The sequence below is a fragment of the Rhea americana genome, unplaced genomic scaffold (genome assembly GCF_003343005.1).
Source record: "Rhea americana isolate MKP2758 unplaced genomic scaffold, rheAme1 scaffold_140, whole genome shotgun sequence".
Taxonomy (NCBI): Eukaryota; Metazoa; Chordata; class Aves; order Rheiformes; family Rheidae; genus Rhea; species Rhea americana.
Genome location: NW_028185484.1, coordinates 670,794 through 694,022, shown reverse-complemented (window position 1 = coordinate 694,022; position 23,229 = coordinate 670,794). Strand labels below are relative to the sequence as shown.

At 40.4% G+C, this 23,229-nt stretch overlaps 1 protein-coding gene across 3 annotated transcripts in view; it reads left to right on the top strand.

Moving 5' to 3' along the window:
• The window catches only part of TSNARE1 (t-SNARE domain containing 1), a 459,605-nt gene that overhangs the window by 267,908 nt on the left and 168,468 nt on the right, over positions 1-23,229 (top strand). For all 3 annotated transcript variants that reach the window (XM_085298727.1, XM_085298725.1, XM_085298726.1), the window contains exon 10: positions 15,004-15,076. In XM_085298727.1, coding sequence (XP_085154853.1) covers positions 15,004-15,076 — 73 coding nt within the window. The remainder of the gene's footprint in view (positions 1-15,003; positions 15,077-23,229) is intronic.

Here is a 23,229-nt window from a genome sequence, read left to right as displayed (position 1 = left end):
TGGCGGAAGTGGCTAATTTGCTTTGCATTTTGAAAGGAAGAAAGGAGTGACTATCATGAGACCTTCAAGCAAAAAAAAAGAGGGGGAGGGAGGGAAGAAGAAGAAGAAAAGAAAAGAAACAGACTGGTATTAAATAGTAAAATCTCAGGCTATGTTGGAGGGGAAATGCACTAGCCATCTGTTCCTGTGTTTGGCCATTTTTATAGGGTAATTTTGTTTTCTTATATCTAATCGCAATTTTCTGTGTTTTAACTTGTGCCCATTTGCCTCTTATCCATCCTGGATAAGCGAAGACAGAAAAGAAGCCTGGCTCCATCTGGCTCCGTCACTGCTGCACCCTCCTATTAGGTAACTGTAGACAGCAATAAGGGCTTATCTGAGCCTTCTCTTCTCCAGGCTCCATCTCTTTCAGCTTTCCCCAGCCTCTACAACTATGTGATGTGCTCCAGACCCCTGAGCATGGTGGTGTTATCCTAGTTGACTCACTGATATGTCAATGTCCTTGTGCAAAGGAGCACAAAACTAAGGATACTCCACATGTGGTCTCATAAATGGTGAACAGAGGGAAAGGATCACTTTCCTTGACCTGCTGGCTACACTCTAGCTAATGCCACCTTCAGGGTGAACATGCAACTTCTCTGCCACCAGGACCTCTGGGCCCTTCCGGCAAAGCTTCTTTCCAGCTGATCAGCCCCCAGCCTGTAATGGTGCATGATGTTATTCCTCCCCCAGTGCAGGACTTTGCACTTCCCTTTGTTAAATTTCATAAGGTTCATGTCTGTCAATTTTTCCAGCCTGTCTAGGTCCCTCTGAAAAGGTCATCTGAGGAAGATCAATAATAAATGTTCAAGAACTGGTCCAGATTAGCAGGAAGTAAATGACATTTTACAAAGTGCAGGGCATTGTCGGTAGTAAAGCATGGCCTAAGCAGAAGCTCTGAAGAAGCAATTACATATTGTTTTAGAGCGTCAGACATTCATAATCCAGCTCACGATACCTAGCTCAGTATGGTTACCTTACCTTGTGCCAGTACAGCTATGTTGTCTTCAGGGCTGGGAGATCAAACTGCATTTCTGAACCATATTTTTCATTCTGGGAGAGGGGCTGCAGTAGCTCAGATGATTCTTTCTCCCTTTACAGTGCTACCTGCCATGCAAACTCATCTCAAGGCTACTGAAGTCCCGTAGATCTGAACTATTTTCCAAAGGTGTCTGCCTCCCTCCTGTGCCTATTGAGGGAGCCTAAGGAAAATTTTCTTCTAAGCAGGAGGTTTCTGAGACTGCGCAAGTAACCAACATAAGAGCTTGCAGCTTTCTAATCTGTTTATATTGCAGAAGCAGATCTAAAACATTTTTTCTAGACTGCTCAGCCAGTGGTACCCACCGGAAGAATGCGTCTACCTCTGAGATGCAGCAGGCAACTGTTCATCAGCATGGTGTAAGACACTGCCACAGTTTAAACCTGGAAATGGGAATTTCCTGGTGAATGAGAGTACATACAGACAGTTAGAAAGTAAAACAAATTGTCTTTAGCATCTGCCTTAGGCATTGGAATGTTTTATCTGATAAGAAGGTGTGTAAGAAGTAAGAGCTGTTTGGACTGCTTTTTCTATTAGAAATTTGGAGATGATCCAGAGGGAGAGAAATAAAGAAGAAATATTAAGTGTAATTTATGAAGAGAAATTACAGGAATTTACCAACTGCGGGCTCAGAAAGTGTAGCAGTGATTAGTTGAGCCATGATGACCATGGAGAAATACTTGATGTGTAATAGCATTTAAAAAAGAGTAGAATAATTTAAAGCATTTAAGGTTGAGGATAGTAACAAATTACCAAGTAGAAACTAAAGACAAATAGGTGTAAATTAAGCATTAAGAGAAATCTGTGAACAATGAAATTAATCATTTTGGATATAATGGATACTTTTAAAAAGAAGCTCACATATACAGAACAGAGGCTAAACGCATGCAAGGGTTTCTTTGGAGAATCAGCTCCAGCAAGTCTGTTTTTTACAGGAGGTGAAAACAGACAAGTACTTATTTTATAAGTCTTAGCTGCAATTGTAATTAATTGCCCTTCAGATGCCTTTACATAGCGCTTATGTCTTTTAACTAGCCTGTATCATTGACTAAAAATACACCGAATGAGTGTCAACAATATAATCTTAATTACTGCAGTCTGCAGAGCCAAAATCTGGCAGAGTCTACAAAAAGCATACTATTCACTTCAGAAGCACAGAGGGAAATAAAGGGCATAGGTACTTTATTTAATTGTATGGAGCATGCATCTTCTCTTTGCCCAGTTTGTGCCACTAAGACATGTACTTCAGGAGCATGTGAACTTTGGGAAAGCCCAGGATATATGGAGACTCAAGGAGGTAGTGCTATCTGCAGCTTTCGGAAACCTGGACTGCCATACCCCATCTTTGGTGGGAGCAACCCTTTCACCCCTCTGTGTCCTATGGACAGTGTTGGGGCAATGGGATTAACCAACCCTCAGACAAGAGATGATGATGAGAAACAAATCTAGTTGCTGTCAGAATCAGTAAGACTGGTAAAGAAGCAGTTTCCTACAATGAGGACCTTTAATATAGATAAAGATGTCTCAGCCCTGATTTAGGGCTGACTGTTAAAGAGTTGGCAACCACTAGGGTCTGCCCTTCCTCATCTATATACCTGTCTTACTCTCCTTTCGGGCTTGTTTCTGTTTGCATGTATCAAATCTGAAAACTGTGAACTGGAAGCAGACCACCAAAACAGTTTACCCAGCTTGCGACCCATTCCTTGCTGTCCCCTCCTTTATAGACCCTGAGGTCCTTCCTCTGTGGCATCAACAGACATCTATGTTGTGGTCAAAAAGCAACTGGCTTCTGTGATATGATGGGCAGGTAAATGTAGGTCAGGTTGTAGTGTGGAGACCTTCTTGCCTAATTTACCCTATGACCAAGCTTGTGCTTAATGCAGAGTGTAGACTGCTTGGATTTGGGCTGTGCACCTTCAGCTTCCTGAAGATGGAGGACTTGAGTTTAAAACCTTCAGTGATATATGTAAGAGACTGCGGAGGCCTCCCTGCACCCAGACTGTGGACACCACTTATAACGAGGACTTAATTATCTCCAGACTCTATACGGAATACAGTAGTTTCAGCTATTTCCAAACTGAGAATTGGCAGCATAGCAGAGAACTGTGAGAAGGAATCAGGTATTGTCAGTTTTCCCCTATCCCTTGTCTTCTTCATCTTTTCCCTTTCAGCTAAAGTTTGGGGTTTTTTTTGTAATTTTGTTTTCCTCAAGAATAAATAGTGCTCCTAAATAAATCACTTAGTCGATATCTGCAGATCAGACTCTACAATGAGTATTTTATTTAAGTAAAATAATTGAGTGGCAATTGATAATACATGGCAGCTTAAGATTACTCTATTTGCCTGGTTTCCCAGAACACTCCTAAAAAGAAAATGAATTTCTCCACTGTATTCTTCTGGTTAAATGACCCTCATGGAAATAAATCCAGAGTGAAGAAGTAATAGTGCTGCAAATAAAGTGTAGGAAAAGTTGAGGTTTTTGTCATAATCTTTGCACAGTTTCTATTTTGGAAGATAACATACCACCTGCAATAAACTACCTTTCCTGGGGCTGGTATCAGTCAGTGTGATAGATTGCAGCTACTTCCCTCACTACTCGAATTAGTTTACACATGGCAGCCTGGGGCAGAAAGTAGAGGATACTAAAGGAAAAATCAGCATGTAAGATACTGAGCTTGGAGTTTGGTTATGGATTTCCATATCTTTGGTCACTTAGTACTCAAGAGACTTTCTTGTTCGGAACAGCTACAAAAAAAATGTAGCCGTAAATACTAAAAACACTTTATTTTCTTTTTTAAAAGAGTAAGTGTCCCCTAACAAGTATTTCTATAGAAAAGAAAAGTTTTTYGTAGGTTGCTGTGTGAACCCATATATCTCACTTTTCACAGTTTGTTGCTGAAGAGACCCATGGCTCATTGGAGTGGTTTGGAAGCTGGTATAAAATAACTATGTAATATAGACTAATAGTTCCTGGCGGACAGGTATCCACATCATAAACCAGTCCCCGACAATGGCATCTTATCGGTGTGTTTGTTGTCCAGCTCTTGCAGGAAGGACCAAGTGATCTGCAGCTCATAAAAGACTTTTCTCAGGCAAGACTGTGGGTAACTCTGGATGGACAGTTCTCCAGTTGATGTGGCATTCATTTTTATATTTTGCCTTATATTTCATTTTCTCTGTCAGGTTGTCAGGCTGGCAGATTTCACAAACTCAAAGCTCACAAACTCGAATGGATATGCTCAATCAAGAGGGCTTTCTTCTTATCTAAGCATTTTTATTTCCACTGTATGCAGGCCACAATGCTACACGTTTCCTTACCTTTATTTGCATTTATTCTTTTTTGATCTTTTATGCCCTTGTTTTGGTGCTGTCTCACTGCTTCACAGACGTAAAGGAAATTAGCCTCAGATTGGCCTCCTGGATTCAACCCCTGGGAAGCGAGGGCAGGAGAGTTGCTCAAATTCATGCAGAAAGCTTTCTGGTGCACAAAATAGAAGCAATATTTCTAATCTACTAGCTTCTTTCATTTACAACACATTTTTTTTTTTTAACACAGGGATATAGATCTTTCTTTAGTAGTAGAGTAGATGATAAAAACTTCTTTATGGGGGAGCACACTTGGTTTTGTGGTGTCGGGGCAGGTGTTTTGTTTCATAACAGTGTAAGAACAAATACGTAACCTAACAAAACTTTTGACAACAAGATTTAGCTGTGACCAGGCTAATGCATTTTTGGTGTTACGACTTCTAAATATGCATTATAAAGTCCCAGAGGCTTGYGTCACCTGTACTAACAAAGCGCAGCAACATCAGACGCAGGGCGGAAAGRAGTAAAATTGCAGCGTAACCCCTTTCAGAGAGCGGGGCTGACGTTCTCCCCTGGACTCAAAACAGCAATGGAGTCGCTTCCTTCTTCATCTTCTTTATTTGCAGATCTCCCTTCAGTTTTCCCTCTTCGTCAGGAAGGGTTTGAGCTTGTGGGGGAAGGGGTAGGAGTGGGAGGGAGCCGGGGGTGAAGGAAGGGGAGCGAAGTGAGCGGCGGGGAGCTGCAGGTGCTCTCCTCCGCCGCGGAAGGTTTCTGAGACGTCGCTCCGTTGTTCTGCTCCTTGGTGGTGTTGCGTCCTCTGTTTCCAGCTCAGGAGCGTTGTTCCTCTGATGTCTGGYGAGAGCCAGTCCCGTCTCCGCTCTGCCTGATATCGAGCTATCATACCATTAACCCGAAGATAAAATGGAATCAATGCGGCTTTTGTTGTCAAAACTAAACAAAGCCGCTTCTTTTYTTGTTGTTGTKGTKGTGGTTGGTTCGTCGCCTGTTATCAGAGCATATCGGTGTTCCTGCTTATCTTGCGCCGCGGTGTTTAGCCCGAACAGCCTGCGATTTGCATTCCGGTTTGAGTTACTGCAGACGGAAATAGGCTGTGCTTGTATCTCTGCAATCTGCGACGCCTCAAATGCTCATTTAACACCCGGTCTATATTGGGGGCCAGTCAGATCTTAAAAAAGAAAATTATTAGAGGATCTATGTACACATTTACTGTTTATACAGGTGGCTGTGTTTGTGGCTGGGTGTCGAAAAATAGATCTGTACATGTGTCTGTTTGAATAGTCACATATGTTTATGTATTTTTGAAATCACATACTTTTATAAACTGCCAGGTTTGAAATAAATTTTGAGCATAAATTCATATGAAGTTCAAAACCATGGGTAGTAGCATGATTTTTCTACTTTAATGCGTGCCTCTCTCCCGAATAGGAAGTGAGGATACCTGCTTAAAAGCCGAGCTGTTGAAAAGCTCATTCATTAAGGTGTTTCTCATTTCCAGATCTACAGCATTTTAAAAGGACAAAGTATTTATTCCTAACATTTGTGTTATTATAGTTTCCTGAGATACTAAGCCAGTTCTGACCTTCAGCATGGACTTGGAGCTGATAAAGTAAGGAAAATACCTGCCTTAAATGCTCTACGATCTATACAAGGGCAGAAGACACTGAGGGATGTAGAGGACATGAGTGACAGCGATGGGGATGCATGCTTGCAGGCAATCTGATTTAAATGTACAAATTGTGATGGTTCAAAGCAAGAGTGTACTGCAAGAGGCAGCTAAAAGATATTAACAGGCCATCTCACAGTAACGGGCTACTGCCACTGTGTGATACCTCCCACACATGTCAGGTAGTATCAAGGATAGTGACACCTGTCATTAACACAGGCTGTAGAGATGTCTTCAAATGAGCTGAGATGTTTAAGAGGAGAGACGTTTTCCAAGGGGACAGCCTGTCAAACTGGCTCATGCTCGGATTGCTACTGGTTGGAAGTCACACAGTGCGGGTGGTAGATACGGTGAGTTGGAGGTTGAGTGTCCAATTCATTCAAGCACATCACTAAAATAAATAGTAACTACAGGTATCTGAYGTGTCAGCAGTCTCATTAGCATGCCCAAGAACAAGTGGGCTACAGTAAATAAATTGCCACCTTTTCCACTCTTTTCAGTACTGCAGGAGAAGTTGCTCCTGCCTCTTCTTCAAATAGGCAAAGCAGTTCGGTCTTCCAGCCTCACCCCCATCATCACATAGAAATTTGCTCAGACGTTTTCACCAAAGACGAGACTGTAGATTGAACATGTCATTGGGTTATTTCTCAGGGTGTGATGAATAATGCTACTAGCTGGCTAGTTCCAGGATCTCCCTTTATTCATACCTCTTGAGGTGCCCTCTACAATGGCCTCATCTCTTTTAAATGAGGATGAGGCATCATACCTTCCAGAGCCCCTCTTTTGCTTCTGGTTGGCATGAGCGCTGTTTATACAGTGCTTTTGAGCCTACTGTCCCCAGGAAGACAGAGGATTAGCATGCTGAAGCTCAACATAACTATTTTAATTACACAGTGCAATGCTGCACTTCCCAAGATCACACCGACTGCTAAGAGAACAAAAAAGAGCAGAAGCACGCGCAAGTGAGCAAGGGGGAGAGAGAAGCTCCCCACGCTGGCTGTTGTGCAGTCCCAGAGGAGATCTAACTCAGTCTGTAATTGCTGTTCTGGATAGCTTCTGCCCTCAAAACAATTTTCTGCTGGTCTGTTGTTGCTTAGGCTGAATCAGTTTGATTTATAGAATGTCATTTTTTTCTCCCCAGCCATAGACAAGAGAAAAATATTTGTTGAACGCCTGTTGCAGCAAGATTTAGTTTTTGCCCATCTAGCATCAAAGAAACTTGCTGGGCTTTTTTTCTTTTTTTTTTTTCCCTTTTTTTTTTTTTTTATACAAGCTTGTCCCTTTCCCTTCCTTCCCTCTCGGAAGAGAACAGGGGAAGATGAACACCATGCTTTGATAATCTTTTTTTTGTGTGTGCTCGGGATCTGTGGTTCACTCATGCTGGCCACAGGGTAGGAGATGACCCAAGGGTGTTGCAGATGGATCAGGACATGAGGAACATCTCTTTGGTAAAACATACCAGAAACTGCAAAGAGCTTTTTCTTTTTAATTTTCCAAGGAGAGCAAACACATTCATTTTTTCTGGAGTTCCACATATAGCAATGCACAGACATTATATTACATGTTTCAGAATCTGCTTCCAAGCAGTCGGGTTTATTTTGTAAAGAGCTTACTTTTATAGAGATGATGCGTTTTTGCAAATCCTTGTGCAAGTTTTTGAAGGTTATCTATCTATCATTTCTTCTCTCCCTGCTCCTCCCACATCTGCTCCCAGTCAGCTCCCACCCTCATAAATTTGTTTAGATGGAAATGGGCAAGTGCCTCATCCTGCAAATGCTCACTACTTTGCAGAGACAGTGTTCACTTACAGTCTCAGGTTAAATTACTCAAAAACTGCTGCTGTTTTAACCTAGTAATTTTTGTTATGAAGTTTTCAAACTAGTTCTCTCCCATTAGAATTTATTCTTCAGATCTTCAGAGTCCCAAATTCTTACATTCCCCTGGCTTTTTCCCCCATTTTCCCCCAAATTCCCCCCATTTGCCTGACTTGCTTGTTGGCTGTTCTTCTGTTCTGGTCATCTTCAGCTGCTGCCTTTTCTTTTGTCTTTTGGAGGTTCTCCTGTGTCCTTCTGCATGTGGCTACTTGAGGGCAGGRACAGACTTTGGCTGGGTTCAATGCACTTTCCTTTAACCATCAGTTGGACAACTTCTCTTTTTTGAGCTCCTTTCTTAAAACTAGGCTTCTTCTGCCCGGTCTTTCAGAAGTGCCTCCCCTTCAAATGACATATACTTTCACAGTTATAAAGGTGTGTGTATGTAGGCAGAGCCTGTATTTTCATAAGCAGATATCTAGAAAAAAAACAAGTGTTAACATATATTAGCATTATCACCTCTGATTTTACTGATGACAAGGTCTATGCCTTTTTTTTTTTTTTTTTTTTTTTCCCAGTATGGACCACCTTAAACCTAGTACACTCATCTATACATTGGATCTCTCCTTTGGAAAAAGAGATTTAGAGGAAACAATTAAAATCCTTATGGGGAGTCAAAAGGATTTATGAGGAGCTGTTTTTCACTGTGCATTCTGCATGGTATATGGAAACATAGGACACCTCAGCAGTGTAATTTTGTTAGCAAACTCCGATGACTGGCAAGTTCAAAGATATTTCATGTGATGGAGCTAAACTGGAAAAAAGAAATAGGAATATAACTCCTAGATGTACCCTATTATCGTAGGTCTTCATTTCTAGCTATTTTTATTTCTTCTATTTTTCTCTTGTATTTTGCTTACRTATTTCTTGAACGCTTGGAAATTTCATATTGCCAGGTTAAATTACACAGCAGATTCCATGCTTCAGGTCACGTCGCTTATGCGCTATGCTTTACAATTGACTCTTGTTCATTTGTTTGTTTTTCTTAAATACAGTACTCATTTCTTCCTTTTTCTAAAAGCTGAGCAGCAAGCTTAAARTAATGCATTTTTGTTGAATAATAATTTTAAGCGTGGTTACAATGCTTTGAATAGGCTCTGTGCTCTGCAACAGCAGATGGGTAGTTTGTCCCAAGCACTTGAATATAAATCACAAATCTGAAGCACTATATTTCATAGATAATATTGAATTTCATTTCTCATTCTTCCTTTCTGTTTCTGTCATGATATCCTGTGATCAGTAGGTAGAAACCTACTTTTTGCATTGAAACTAGCTGAGGAGGACCCTATGAGGTGGTCCGTATACCATCTGGTCTTTCTTAGACCAGGTTATCCATTTGCTCTAGTCCAGTGGAAATACCGAAAGGATGTATAATGCAATAATTCACAATAACCTCTGTCTAACCAAACGTATGTGCAAATGTAAGTTCATGGATTTTAGGTTGTGTTTACCTGAAGTGCAGTAAGAATAGCAGAGCAAAGCAAAGTAGATTAGCTGACGAGTAGAAAGAATACGGTTTATGTCACAAGCAACAGAGACCAGTGACTGATGTCTGTGGGAATTTAGCTGAGAGAGACAAGTGAGCATTCTGGAATTTTTAGTATTATTGTTTATTTGTTTATTTTTTCCTTAATGATCTTTTACTAAGCAGTTAAATAAGAGCAGCACAACACATTAAAGTTAATCCTCATTTCTTCACATTTTGCTGAACTTTAGCCTTCTTTTCTCAAAGATTTTTACAAAAAACAAACAACTCCTCCACACCAGAAAATCAGAATTAATTTCTCCTCAATTCTTGGCAATGATTTACTACCACAATGCTCAAGTGCAATCTCAAGATACTTAAACTTCATTGTTTTTACAAAATATTCTGAAGAATTTACAAGTTATGAATAATACCATACATAATTAAAGCTTGACTATGCTTGACAAGTAAATGAATGACATGCATTTTCTAATGCATTACACCAGCCTTTGTTTGGAGGTTGTTTTTTCTTTTATTGTGAATTCTCCCTTTTTGTTAAAACTATTTGTTTCTCCTACTTCTTCGGTTATTCAACAGTTTGGTGTATTTGGGAATTCACAACAAGTCTCCCAGGTTTTATTACAGACGAATGTGATTCCGTAGCATTATATGATTGAATGCAATGCCACTTAAATTCTCAGAACAAACTTCAGAAGACGCGTGTGGATTTGTTGTGCACAATTTCTAAATTGGCTAGGAGGAAAGCTGAGTTCTTTAAAACTGAAGTCGAAGCAATTGGACTTCTTGGCATCATGGACCAGAGCTGCAGCAGGACCTGAGCAGAAAAATGGATTACCATGCAGTTAGCCTTGCGAGGAGTGGGTTCTTAGGGAATGTTTTCTGTGCTTCAGAAAGCACCCTGGGATGATAAGGGGAGAAGAGAGATGTTGCACACCCGCCTGTGGAGGATTCCCGTATGTATTGCAGGATATCTATGRGTTTCTCCTCTATTGTTCAAAGCAATAAAAAACACGTTTCCTCCAAAACACATACATGCCTGAAGATTTCCAGGCTTCCCAGGGTGCTGTGTTTTGAGAGCATGAGCTGAGAAAAGTTACTGCTGTAGGAAAATTGATTTCACCAAAATCTGTCCCCAAGCTTGACTGGTTTTGTTGTTTCTGTATAGAACAAAAGTTTATCTATATCCAGTGTCAGATACTGCTTTAGGCACCTTTGCTGCTCCTATGTCATGGTCTTAAAATGGTGCTGTCTTGGCTGAGCTTGGGTTTGATTTTGGTTTTACAGCCTTTGTTTTGTCTGCAAAGTTGATTCTATGAAGAATAGAAAAAAAAAATGAAGTCTGGTTTTGTCTGAGTTGTGTGTTTTTTTTTTCTTTTGATATCCAGTAAGTTGTGAAAAATTTCTAGTATTGATGCACTCAGTATTTCTTTGCAATTTGAATTCTCTGGTGTCTAATAGATAACCTTTCCTCAAACAAAATGCAGCTTCTCTTTCAATTAAATTTCAGGAAACAATATATTTGTGCCAATTAGATTTTCTTAGGAATTTAAAATAACTTGATATTTTCTATCTATGCATAATTGCCTTTAAAGTTCTAGCTCCCCTCCTTGCCTTTTTTCCCAGAAAGTCATTTTCTTCTCAAGGTCTTCTTGCCTGAAGAACTTCAAACTTCAGAGTACTTGCATACTTTGAAGGGGAGAATGAATGAGGTTACCTTGTTGCTTTKCTAAATAGCTGAAAGAAAAGACTGCAGGACTAAGTCATTAGTACTTGRCCCTCTTAAATGAAAGGACCTATCCAGTTTTACACAGTATCATTTATGAATCAATACTTCTTGGCTCAAGAAGCCAATTCTTGCATCAAAGGGGAGGATTCCTGGGACATAATCTAGCAATATCAGTCAGCTAATTGCCTAAAATAAAGACTTGGATTTACTATACAGCAGCTCCTGTTTTTTTGTGGAGATTAAGGATCTGCATTAAACTTTTGAACTAATGAGGTGACTATCCAATATTAGAAGTATTTGAACATCTTCACTGTGACTGAAAGTTTTAGTGAAGTTTTTTCCTGGTGTGAGCAGCTGCATGCTCCTGATGAGCTAGATTATTTCACAGTTAAGAGCACATAACTCGTAAGAATGATTTTTTGACGTGCTGTTTGACTTGATGAGGAACTCCTTCATCTTTGGGAAAAAAACAGCTGACTTTGAAGCTCATGTTCTTCAGCTGTTCAGCCCATTCAGTTGGCTGGAGCAATGTGCAAAAAAAAAATATTTTGGGGCAAATATATTCATTTGGGGGTTMAATATCTTTACAACTGGGAAATTATGACAAGTTTTGGTTTTTTTTTAATGAGCTAAGATCACTATACTCAACTTGTATCTAATACGAATTCACTGAAACAAATAAATAAAAAATTAAAGCAGAAGGAAGACAAATATTTATTTTTTTCCAAATCAAGACTCACCCAATGCAGAAAACTCTTTCCCCGTCATGAGAGAATATAATTATAAGGGAAAGCCAAGACTCACTGCAATTCTATTTGTAAGAACTTTGGGAATAGAAATGCGATCTGTGCGGAGTTAAGGTTGCCTTCCTCTTATGATAGGATGTGAATGGCTGAATAATACATAAAAAGATGCCTTATTTATAGTGAGTCCTTTTCTTTCTTTCTTCTTTGCAATTGTTATGATATTCTTAGTTTCTTATACAACCTGGAGTAGAAAAATACAATGAAATGTGTTTAGGTCCTGCTATACTATACATACCGTACTGTACATCTATCCCAACATGCAGGAAGTCAAGCAAAGGTGGCATGAGACCTGCATGGATGAACGAGAAGCTGCTGATAAAACTCAGTCATAAAAAGGCAGCATACAAAAAGTGTCAGAATGGACAGGTTACCCGCGAGGAGCATATAGACACTATACAAACCTGCAGGAATGGGGTAAGGAAAGCCAAAGCCCATCTGGAGTTGAATCTGGCAAGGGACATGAAGTGCAGCAAGAAAGTTTTCTACAAGTACATTAACAGCAACAGGCAAATTAGAGAAAATACTGACCTACTACTGAATGGGGCAGTGGCYCAGGTGACAGGAAACATGGAAAAGGCTGAGGTACTTAGTGTTTTCTTCTGTTCGGTCTTTACTGGTAAGMTTGGACTTTAGGTCCCTGAGAGCTGTGGGAAAGTCCAGAGATAAGATCTTTGGTGGAGGAGGATCAGGTCAGGGGACATTTAAACAAATTGGACATACACAAGTCCATGGGATGCRATGAGATSCACCAATGAGTGCTGGGGGAGCTGGCCAGTGTCTTTGTGAGGACGCTCTGGATTATCTTTGAAACTCATGGTGATCAGGAGAGACCTCTGAACAGGGAGAAAGAAAATGTCACTCCTGTATTTAAGAAGGGGAAGAAGAGAACCTGGGGAACTACAGTCCAGTCAACCTTAGCTTGATCCTTAGAAAGGTGATGGAGCAGCTAATCCTGGATACTGTTTCCAGTCATGTTACGGACAAGAACATGATTAGAAGTAGTCAATGCGGATTTATGAAGGGAAAATTATGCCTGACCAATCTGATAATCATCTATAATGAGATAACTGGCTTGGTAGATGAGGGGAGAGCAGGGTATATTGGTTATCTCCACGTTAACGAGGCTTCTGACACTGTTTCCCATAGACAGGCTGATGAAGTACATGCTAGATAAATGGATGGTGAGGTAGGCTGAAAACTGGCTGAACCACTGAGCTCAGAGGGTTGTAATCAGCAGCACAAAGTCCAGCTAGAGGCCAGTCACTGGTGATGTCCCCTAGCAGTCAATACTGCATCAAGTGCCGTTTAACCTCTTCATTAATGACGTGGCCACTGGGATCAACTGCACCCTCAACAAGTTTGCAGATGATACAAAATCAGGAAGAGCGGCTGATACACCACAAGTTTGTGTTGCTGTTCAGGACAACATTCTGGACAGGCTGGAGAAGTGGGCAGAGAGGAACCTTATGAAGTTCAACAAAGGGAGACACAGAGTCCTGCATGTAGGGAGGAATAACACCATGCACCAGGACAGACTGGGAGCTGACTGACTGGAAGGCAGCTTTGTGGAGAAGGAGATGTGGGTCCTGGTAGACAACAAGTTGACTATGAGTCAGCAATATGCCCTTGTGGCCAAGWAGGYCAATGGTGTCCTGGGTTGCATTAGGAAGAGCATACCAGCAGGTTGAGGGAGGTGATCCTGCCCCTCTCCTCAGCCCTTGTGAGGCCACAGCTGGAGTATTGTGTCCAGTTCTGGGCTCCCCAGTCCAAGAGAGAMATGGAGCTACTGGAGTGAGTCCAGTGAAGGGCCACAAAGATGGTAAAGAGACTGGACCATCTGTCATATGAGGAAAGCCTGTAAAAATCCTKTTCAGCCTGGAGAAGAGAGGGCTCAGAGAGATCTTACTAGTTTTTATAAATACCTGATGAGAAAGAGTAAAGAAGATGGAGAGAAACTCTTCTTGCTGACAAGTGGTGACAGAGCCAAGAGGTAATTAGACACAAACTGAATTACAGGAAATTCCATTTAAACATAAGAAAAAGCTTTTTTACTCCACAAGTGGTCAGACACTGAAACAGGTTGCCCAGAGAGGTTGTGGAGTCTCCACCTTGCAGATTTACAAARCCTGACTGGATACAGACCTCAGCAGCCTGCTCTGAGCAGGACAGGGTGGGCTAGATGATCTCCAGATGTCCCTTCCAACCTCATCCATTCTGCGATTCTGTGATTTAAACAGCTAAGCAAAACCCATCCTTCTCGAGTATCTTTTTTATGCTCTACCAATATTGCCTTTCTAGTGCTTTCAGCATTATCTCATTGCTAGATTAATTGTTTCCATTAAAGTCAGACATGAAGTCAACATATGCTCACATTTGCTCTTGTATATGGTAGGTGTTCAAGAATGAGGGAATCAGACTCTGGCAATAYGCTGGTTTTTAACTAAGAAAATTTATGTGCTGCATTTAGTTCTCTTTCTCCTCCTTTTCCTCTTTCTTCTCCTTCTTTTTTTTTCTTTGTATGTTTGTATGTTTGTTTGTTTGTTTTACATTTGAAAAGATATAAATGAATACATTCATCAAATAGCTGTTCTGATTGCCCTAAAAATATTGTCTGAGATTAGAATTCAGGGTTCTTTGTTGATCAGATCTTCATCAATTTACAAATAGCCTTTTATCAGAAGGAAACTATGCTGAAAGACCTTAAAAAAAAAAAAAAAAAAAGTAAGAATTTGCACTCTAGGATGAAAGGTCTACCTCTCCAGAAACAATGATTTGTCGCTGTTTTTATTGTTCTTTTTTTTCTCTGTTAGTGACCCACAATGCTGAAAAGCAACCGTATAATCTAATCATTCTACTTGTTTCTTATAGAAAGCTCAGGTCAACTGTCTGACTTTAGATCCAGCTATCCATGGCTTTGTTTAAGGGGATTTTAATTTATTACTGGAGCGTTAAAAATTTTTCTTCTGGTTTTGCATAGACAAAGTTTTGGGGGGCGATTGTTTTGCTTTATCCATTCAACATTAATGTTAATGTCTTTTTTTTCCAGAGTGACATGCTTGACGTGAACCAGATCATTAAAGACCTGGCCTCCATGGTGCATGAGCAAGGAGACACCATAGGTAAGGATCACTGCTAAAGTACGTGCTTTATTACCATCCTGCATGGTTCTGTTTCAGTGTTGCATGTTGCCTAGTGAAAAATATTGTTGATGCTGTGTTTATTTTTCCTGTGTCTCKGGCATTTTGTTTACACAGTGCTGACAGATCTGACAAGCTGCTCTTTGTWCTGGAATTCTCATATTTGGGATAGTTAACTGGTATACTTAGCATAAAACAGACTTTGTCATGAGAATAATTCATTCACTTTTGACTATAAAAAGGAAGCTGGAGAATACATAGCATTAACTGGAAAGGGAACCAATTCTTCCTTTCTACCTGGATCTGTAATTAAAAAAAATGACAACAATAACAGTAGCAGTTACCATTACARTTATTGATGGTGGTGGAGAAAATTAAGCAGCTTGCTTCTCCTAAATGGAATTTCCTTTCCACATTACAGAAYATATCTGATTAAATTTACAGTAGCTTAACAACATCATGTGCTCGCATGCATAGTCGGAAACTTCTGCCCGTTAGTTGGTCTCCTCTTGCTCTCCAGCGATCAGTGACTAGGAGCAGGGTGGAGGAAACTTGGGAAAAGGGAAGATTAGAGAAATTACTGCTATTATCTTTCAACTGCACTCCATCTCTGCTAGCCACCGCTTTTCATGAACAAAGAGATAAAATCGTAGTAGGTCTACTTCTTTTAAAACTCCCTCAATCTTTATCTTTGCCACTGCTGTCTTCTGAAGCAGCTAAGAACGATCAGAAAATGTTCTCTGTCTCTTTATTTTGCCAGGTGTGTGTCTTACTGTGCAGTGCCTTAGAAGCAACCAGCCACTTCCAAATTTGAGAGCTAACAGTCCTAAAGCAATGCTGAGGGATCTAAATACCAGAGAAGCAAGTTTTATAGAGACACAGCTAAATCAAAGTGCTCATTYGGTGTTCTCACTGGAGTTCATGTATCAAGGCAGGCATATGCAAACCATAAAAGATGAAAAATTCCTCTGCTGTTTATTAATTACTCTAAAATTTTTTGCCAAGCCCATACCTTTGCAAATTTGCACTAACATCAGGCACCTCCTTTCACAATGAAATGGGCTAGCTACATCACACTGAGAAACATTACTCAGGCTCATGGGTGCAGAACAAAATCAAGATGATATGTAAAAACAATTCTAATTTCTTTTTCTTATTATTACTTTTTCTTTCTTTTTTTTGTCTTTTTTTTTTTTTTTTTTTTTTTTTTTTTTTTTATTCATGTTTGTCTGGCAGCTCATTTTTGTACATGGATAACTCTGTAGTGCAATTCGGCTCCTGAAAGCGTGTCAGATGTTAATGCCTTGAGCGACATGACAACACACGTCAGTTAGCTTCAAGACCCTTTTAACCACTTTCACTAAGGCAACATTTATTTATTTTTTTGATGTTATCCATGTGTAGAGGTAGCCTCAATATTAACTTGCCTATGAGAAAAAGTTATATGAAGTAGGATGCTTTGTCTTTATGCTGGCACAATACCGTAGTTGCTTTCACATCTGAGGTGTTCCTTCTTCCCGTTGCACTGCCGTGGATTTTTCCCGTTTCTTTAGGAGCAGCTTTCCAGCCTAGCAGCCAGTAAAGGTATCTCCCCAACCAACTGCTGAAAGATCCCACTGCCTATCTTTTGACATTCATGTTATAGAGARGTAAGAGACTTTAAGAATCAGGAGGTAAAGGGAGTTGAAACACTCATAGTGGAAGTTCAGGAGCAGTGGTAAGAAACAGTTCTCATTGCAAGTATTTTTTCTTTTAATGCGTTCTTCTTACATGCATGAAATGAAAGCTTTGTGTGTGCTCACTTTCGCATTGGAAAACGTAGAAGAAATGCATATCCAGGCAAAGTGAAGTGCCCTGCTCAGCAAAAGAGATCCAGGATTATAGAGCAAACCACCGTCTGGTTCGCCCTGAACTGGGGGTATCAATGGCAAGAGCGTGCCTAGSCTACGTATGGCAAAGGAAGACTTTCTAAAGATTCTTAAAAGTAGTTTTGCTACCACATGTTCCAGTTCCTTAGTGAATACATCCTTAACACTCCCTAGGGGAGAGACAGATTTCTACCATGCAGGGAGGGAAAAGATGAGGGGAAATGTGGAGTCAAGACACTGCATCTCTCGTATTTTGCATATTCTATAAATAAACCACTGTGCCTAGATTTCTAGTGATACCATCTTTTTGATATGAATATAACTAAGCATTACACTATCAGCAAGTCCAAGCCCTTGAAGTTGAAACAAGTCAGTGGCCTAGATTACCTTTGAATCACCAGAAAGTCTTTTCAACAGCCTTACAACAGYCCTTGGCAAAAGCAGCCCTATGGAGTTTCAACATGAATGTGGGGAGAAGGACATCTCCTCCTCCCTTAGCCAAATCCCATTTCATCCACTTTCTATCCCCATCTCAGTACAACGTTTTGCATGTTGTTCCTTTTTGACCTTGATCTCCTTAGTCAACTTTCTCCACTGCTTTGACTGGCCAAAATTCTCTCCAGTAAGTTCCAGCTGAAGAAAACAAGCAATATGAAGTATGGGCACAGACTCATCTCATAGAATTGACACATCTTACTAATTAGCATATAAATTATGCACCTTTTTGATGCTTTTCTAGAAACCAATCTCAGCATGTTGTCATGCAACAGAAGTAGCACACCAGAAAAATGTCTGCTGCAGAGTTGACTGGTTCTACTTCCAACACATGGAAAATTACTTGAGGCTCAGTGAAAAATTACTATTTTGATGTCCTCCTCTGATGCACCTTTGCATCCACAACAAAACAAGTGATCCTGATATAGTTCATATAGGACTGAAGCGTTGGTGGAGAATGCCACCAAACATTGCCTTTGGAGACTCTCACAAGAACCCCTGAGAGRAAATACAAATATGATCCTACAAGCTATTAATTTCTTGGACACTTTCCTTCAATCTGTAGAGAACTTCTTGAAAGGGTCAATATATTCAGCTCTCAGACAATGCTGGTGTTCACTGGCATACCGCATTGTTATTTATAACATAACAGTAATAATAAACTTCCTTCAAAGGAAAATACATTTTCATGAATGTAAATATATTACTTAATTTGGAAACTTTGGGATGTTTTCTTCTTTTCAGTGAAATCAGCTCTGCTGATTGCCACTATTGTTTCCTGTTTTATCATTATTAGCTTTCTGACCCAGAGTTYGGTTTAACATGCAGCCTCTCTCAAGAGTCAAGGAGAGGTCATCGACACTCTTCCACGTGCATCCTCCTCCAGTGTGACTGACTGAATGGCAACGCAAAGTCCGTTGTCAAATGCTCAAATGCAAATGCACAAATACGAGCTGGGAAATCACTCAGCTGGAGCCTTAACTGAACTCTCCCGAGTTACGTGCCTCAGCTGGAACATCTGCAGAAGATGAACACATCTTGAGAATAGTCCCTGAATACCAGAATGCAACAGCTCTGATATCCACATTCAGCTACATGTGGTCTGCAGACTCTTTTGTTTGGAAAAGTTTCCTAAGTGATCTTAGTGGAGACTGTTATGTGAGTAGGTACATTTCAGTTCTTACTGGTTCCTGATGAAATGGGGAATCGTCTCTTGGCTCTCTTGATTTCAGCCACTTGTTGAGACATGGAATTACAGGTCTGGTGTAAAGCACAGGGGTATTTCTGAGTCAATGTTCATGTATTTCACATGCAATAGAAACCTCCAGTTTCTTGCAGTATCTGAGGCCTATAGCTTGTCATCCGTTTATTTTTCTGCTATCAAAGTCTAGTGAAGCTTGAAGTAGCTCAGTATTGCTACCCCTAATTGCCCTATGGGCAGCAACAGTGTAAGGGCACCATGCTTTGAGCAGCACTGAGCTTGCTGTCCCTGTTTATCTGGACCRTGGCAGTAGAGGCCTCCACTACCACCGTTTACATTTCCTTGGCTTCAGACTCCAATGTGAGGAACTCTGTTTCAAGTTAGCTGCAGGTTGATGCAAACTTCATACAACTTCATCTTTGGGATTCAGTTAAGGGCTGGTGTGGACTTCCTCAGCTAACTCATTTCACTAGAAATGGATGAGCTTTTGTGCTTCCTGCCTGTCTCTGCTCTCCGTCAGTGTGTTTTTGCCTCTTGCCTTGTTGCATGTGGGTTTTTATTTTTAGTTTTTAATGCTGGCTGTGCTGGTAAGACAGCACATGCTGGCTGGTAAGGGAAAGAATAATGAGTGACTCTGCACTTGCAAATCGAGTAATGCCTAAAGATTTGTCTGCTGCTCTGTGTTTGACCTTCCTAATGTGATTGGGCCAGTGTACTTGCAGTTAATGAGCCAACTAATTTTGTACAAGGAACGAGGCTCTTCCTTTTATGCTGTTTATTGCCACCAGTAGGGTTCTTTTCACACCAGTTCATCTGAAGTAGTTATCAGCATGTTGGACCTGCTGTGCTCTCGATTTCTAGGTTTGTTGTGACTGAGCAGTAACTGTCGTAAAGGCACGAGCTGCCGAGGTGCCAGGTTTATTTCTGCTGGGAGGTGTCATACTCTGCCCTGGTGTTTGGGAGGCCATAGCTTGAGTAGGTTAAGTAAATCAAACAAGCTGTGCAAAGAAAAGGGGAGGGTCAAACAAGTTGTAAATATCGGTGACTTTATAGGTAAAAAGATATGGTCTTTCCAAGACAGCATGAAAAAAATAAAGTATATTTATTTCTACGACTAAGTCCCCCYCCCACCCCACCATCCTCATTTATTCCTGGGACAAACCCAGACTGTTTATGCACTCAGTTCTCTTATGGGAGGGGAGTATTATGTCAATTGTAAATAGAACTGGACTTCTGAAAAATGCTGTGTACAAAATGCATCAATTTATGAGCTGGATCTGGAAAAAAATAAATGTAATTAGTTTGATCTTTTCTTTCTTTTTTGTCGATTTAAATAMAGATTTCTCTGTTGCAGCTTAGAAAAATATTCTCTTGAACTTGGATGTCTTGTAATATTAAAAAATGTGTTGAAGTTACATCACAAAGAAAAAGAGAGAGTATATAAGCAGAGGAGTATCTGGAATTTCCCAATCACAGCTAGATTAAGTGCTATTTTTCTCTTTAAATTGCTTTCAGAGATATTTCGGAAAAATTAGAGTCTGACACGCCCATAAATTTCCCCACAAAAATCTCTTACGTATTGAAATTCCTTTTTCCATCAAAATGAAAATGATAAAATATGTGAGTTGGTTCTATTTCTGTAATTTAGTATCTTCACACATGCAAATTTWATGAGATTGAAGCTAGCACCTCGGATTCCCCAGGCCATATGAGAACATCATATAARAACCTCTGATACCCCAGGCAGCTGAAGGGCGATGAGAAGACAGGCCATCCTGTGCTGCTTCAGGATGCTGTTGATGAGCAGACTCTTCTGTGTAAATACCAGTAATTTGAGACAACTTGTTTCTTTGCAAGACAGAATAGCAAATTGCATTGCATCTACTAAAGTGGTAATATTTCTGCACTCTGTCATTTATCACAGAGCAGGCGATATGAAGCACCACGTTCTCTGGTAGGATGTACTATTTCCCATAGATAAATGTAGGACAACACTTGAATTTTAAATCCCTAGAGGACAGATTCCGGTAGGCATGGCAAACTTCTGGCAGTCTGATACRGTTTTTCAGTGCATACATATGTAGCAGACACTTGACATTTCCAAGATGTATTTCAAGGACACTGTAAATCACTTCAGGAGCTGAAGTGTTGTAAATTAATGCTGGGGCTTGACCATTGCCTTGTAGCCACTTTTATTCATACAAACTAGGATTTTGGCCTGTTGACAGAGGAAAACTAGCAGGAAGAGCTGGTTAAGATATTTTAAGATAGTTGTAATAGTCTTTCTAGGCCTGTTTGGAAAATCAGGGTGAGCAGTTGTTCAGTGATTCAGTTCCTGCCACTGAGGTATGTTCCCATGTGGAAGAATTAGAGCCCTACTTAAAATCCAGCAGAAAGGTAGACGCTGTCTGCCTTTTGTTGGAAGCAATAACCATCACTTTTGATGACTCACGGAGCTACAAATTGTATTTCACTGCACCGGTCCTAAGCCAWTGCGACCCATTAGCTTAGCCTGGCAAACGAGAGAGGTTATTTTATAGATCCTCTCATGTGCTGAATGTATAACTTGGCATATGCAGAGTAGTTTGCATATGAGTAACCCTAGTCATTTTAAACTTAACTCCAGAAGAACTACCATAGTTTTGCTCATCTTTAACATCCACAGTTGTGCCTGTATAAAGCTCATTTCATGTCTTCCTGCAATGAGACACTCACACAGTTCCAAATACATGGAGATTAGAATTGGTTTTTTTTTCCCCCACAGTGAAAGCAATTTCGTACAAAATTTGGCTTTTAATTAAGAAAGAAACATTTAGATACTACCAAAATGCTCCTTTTTATTGCATTTCCTAGTATATTGCATTGATTATTTTCAGTCAGAAATTATAGGGATAAAATAGGGTTAATCCTATTGAAGTGCTAAAAATAAATGCATATTGTGGAACCTGAAGGGATCCATTTCAGTTATTGCCAATGAGAGCWTTTTACAGTTCTCGTTCACAAGCTCGCTTTCCTGTCTTTCAAGCAGCTCTACTAAAAATACTGCCTTATGAAACCAGTTCATTGTTGCCACTATAAAGACACAGGTCAGATAGGTGATTCCTTGATACATTATGACAAAAACCTCACTTCAGCCACTTTCACTCCAGTAATTTAATGTAGAAGACTTCTGCTGGTCATTAACAGGCCTTAATCTCAGAAGGCAGGTAAATAGAAAGGGTTGAAAGAGACCTCCTGGGTCATCATGAGTTCTCTCTCTGTGTGAGAAATGTGTCATAAAATAGTATTAAGTTACACCTAAAAGCTGGTTAGCTCTGCTGCCTTCAGTACTCCTATTGAAAGGACGTATTTCAACCTGAAAATTAGAAATTCTTTTCTAATTCGAAAGCTGCACTTATTTGCCATCGTTTGCTTTAGTGCAGCTGTGCCCTTTAGTTTAAGAAAATAGTGATCACAGTGCCTTAGGGTTTTTATTTGGTTCCAAACTATAGCATAATCACAAATTAATCATCTTTTGAGATATAAAATTATTATGGGAGTCGGGGTACTGAGGTCCTTCTGCAAATCCCTTATCCGTAATCCAGGCCTGGATTATGTCACCTATTTGGGAGCAGGGTCACTATACCTTCATGCCAGGGCCAGCAGAGAACGCGAAAGGCAGCTGCCTCCAGAGGGTTCTTCAGTCCATCTAAGGTCCCATCTCCTCTCTGGAAATRCTCACCTTTCCAGCTCTTCGGTGAGGAGCCTGCAATGAAGCAGGGTGAAGCTGTGAGCAATCATAGCGTTCAGGAAGGACGCACTGAAATGGCGATGGGTGACATATTCACCACGGACTTAYTGATATGGCCGACTTCCTTGCGATTTGATCCAAATTCTCTTCCCTTTTTTTGTTTTCCTAGGTAAATCAGCCGAAAYCTCTAGCTACGTAGTATTACATATTTCTATCTAATTTTCATAGAGTTTTAGGTCTCTTTATGTTAGTACTCCCCCCACCCCTTGCTTCTTGGGTTTACAAGTGACTGTAGAAAATTTTAAATAAGAGGTTCACTTATCCTAGGGCTGAAATTTCCCCATTACAGAACAAGGGGTAAAAGTGAGTGGAAACATTGCCATCAAGGTCCAGTCTTCTCCTGTAATATCAGATCAACACCTGTAGAGCAGGAAGCAAATACTCATTCCACTCGGGAAAGCTTGGGCTGGGCAAAACACTTGTAGGCGGTATTTGCAAAACACGATGCTGTTTTTTTTTCTTAAGGGCAACATATGATTAGCCCAATCTGTGTAGTGATAAGGGGGTGTTCACAGAGTTTAATTTTATCTAATAAAGGAAAATCTCTTTAGGATCCCCCTGTAGGTAGTGGAAAGCAGTAGGTTGCTCTCACGGAAGCCAAATCGAGCTCCTACTGTGAGTCACACACACACCTTTCAAAGAGGAGCATGGAGAGATTTTCCCTCTATAGCTCTTCTCTGCCTAAATGATGAATTTTCTGAGGGCAGTCAGCCTTTGGGATGCAGTTTTTAGTAAAGGGTGTTTGCACTAGGATTCTGGTTAACATCAGATGCRTGGGGAA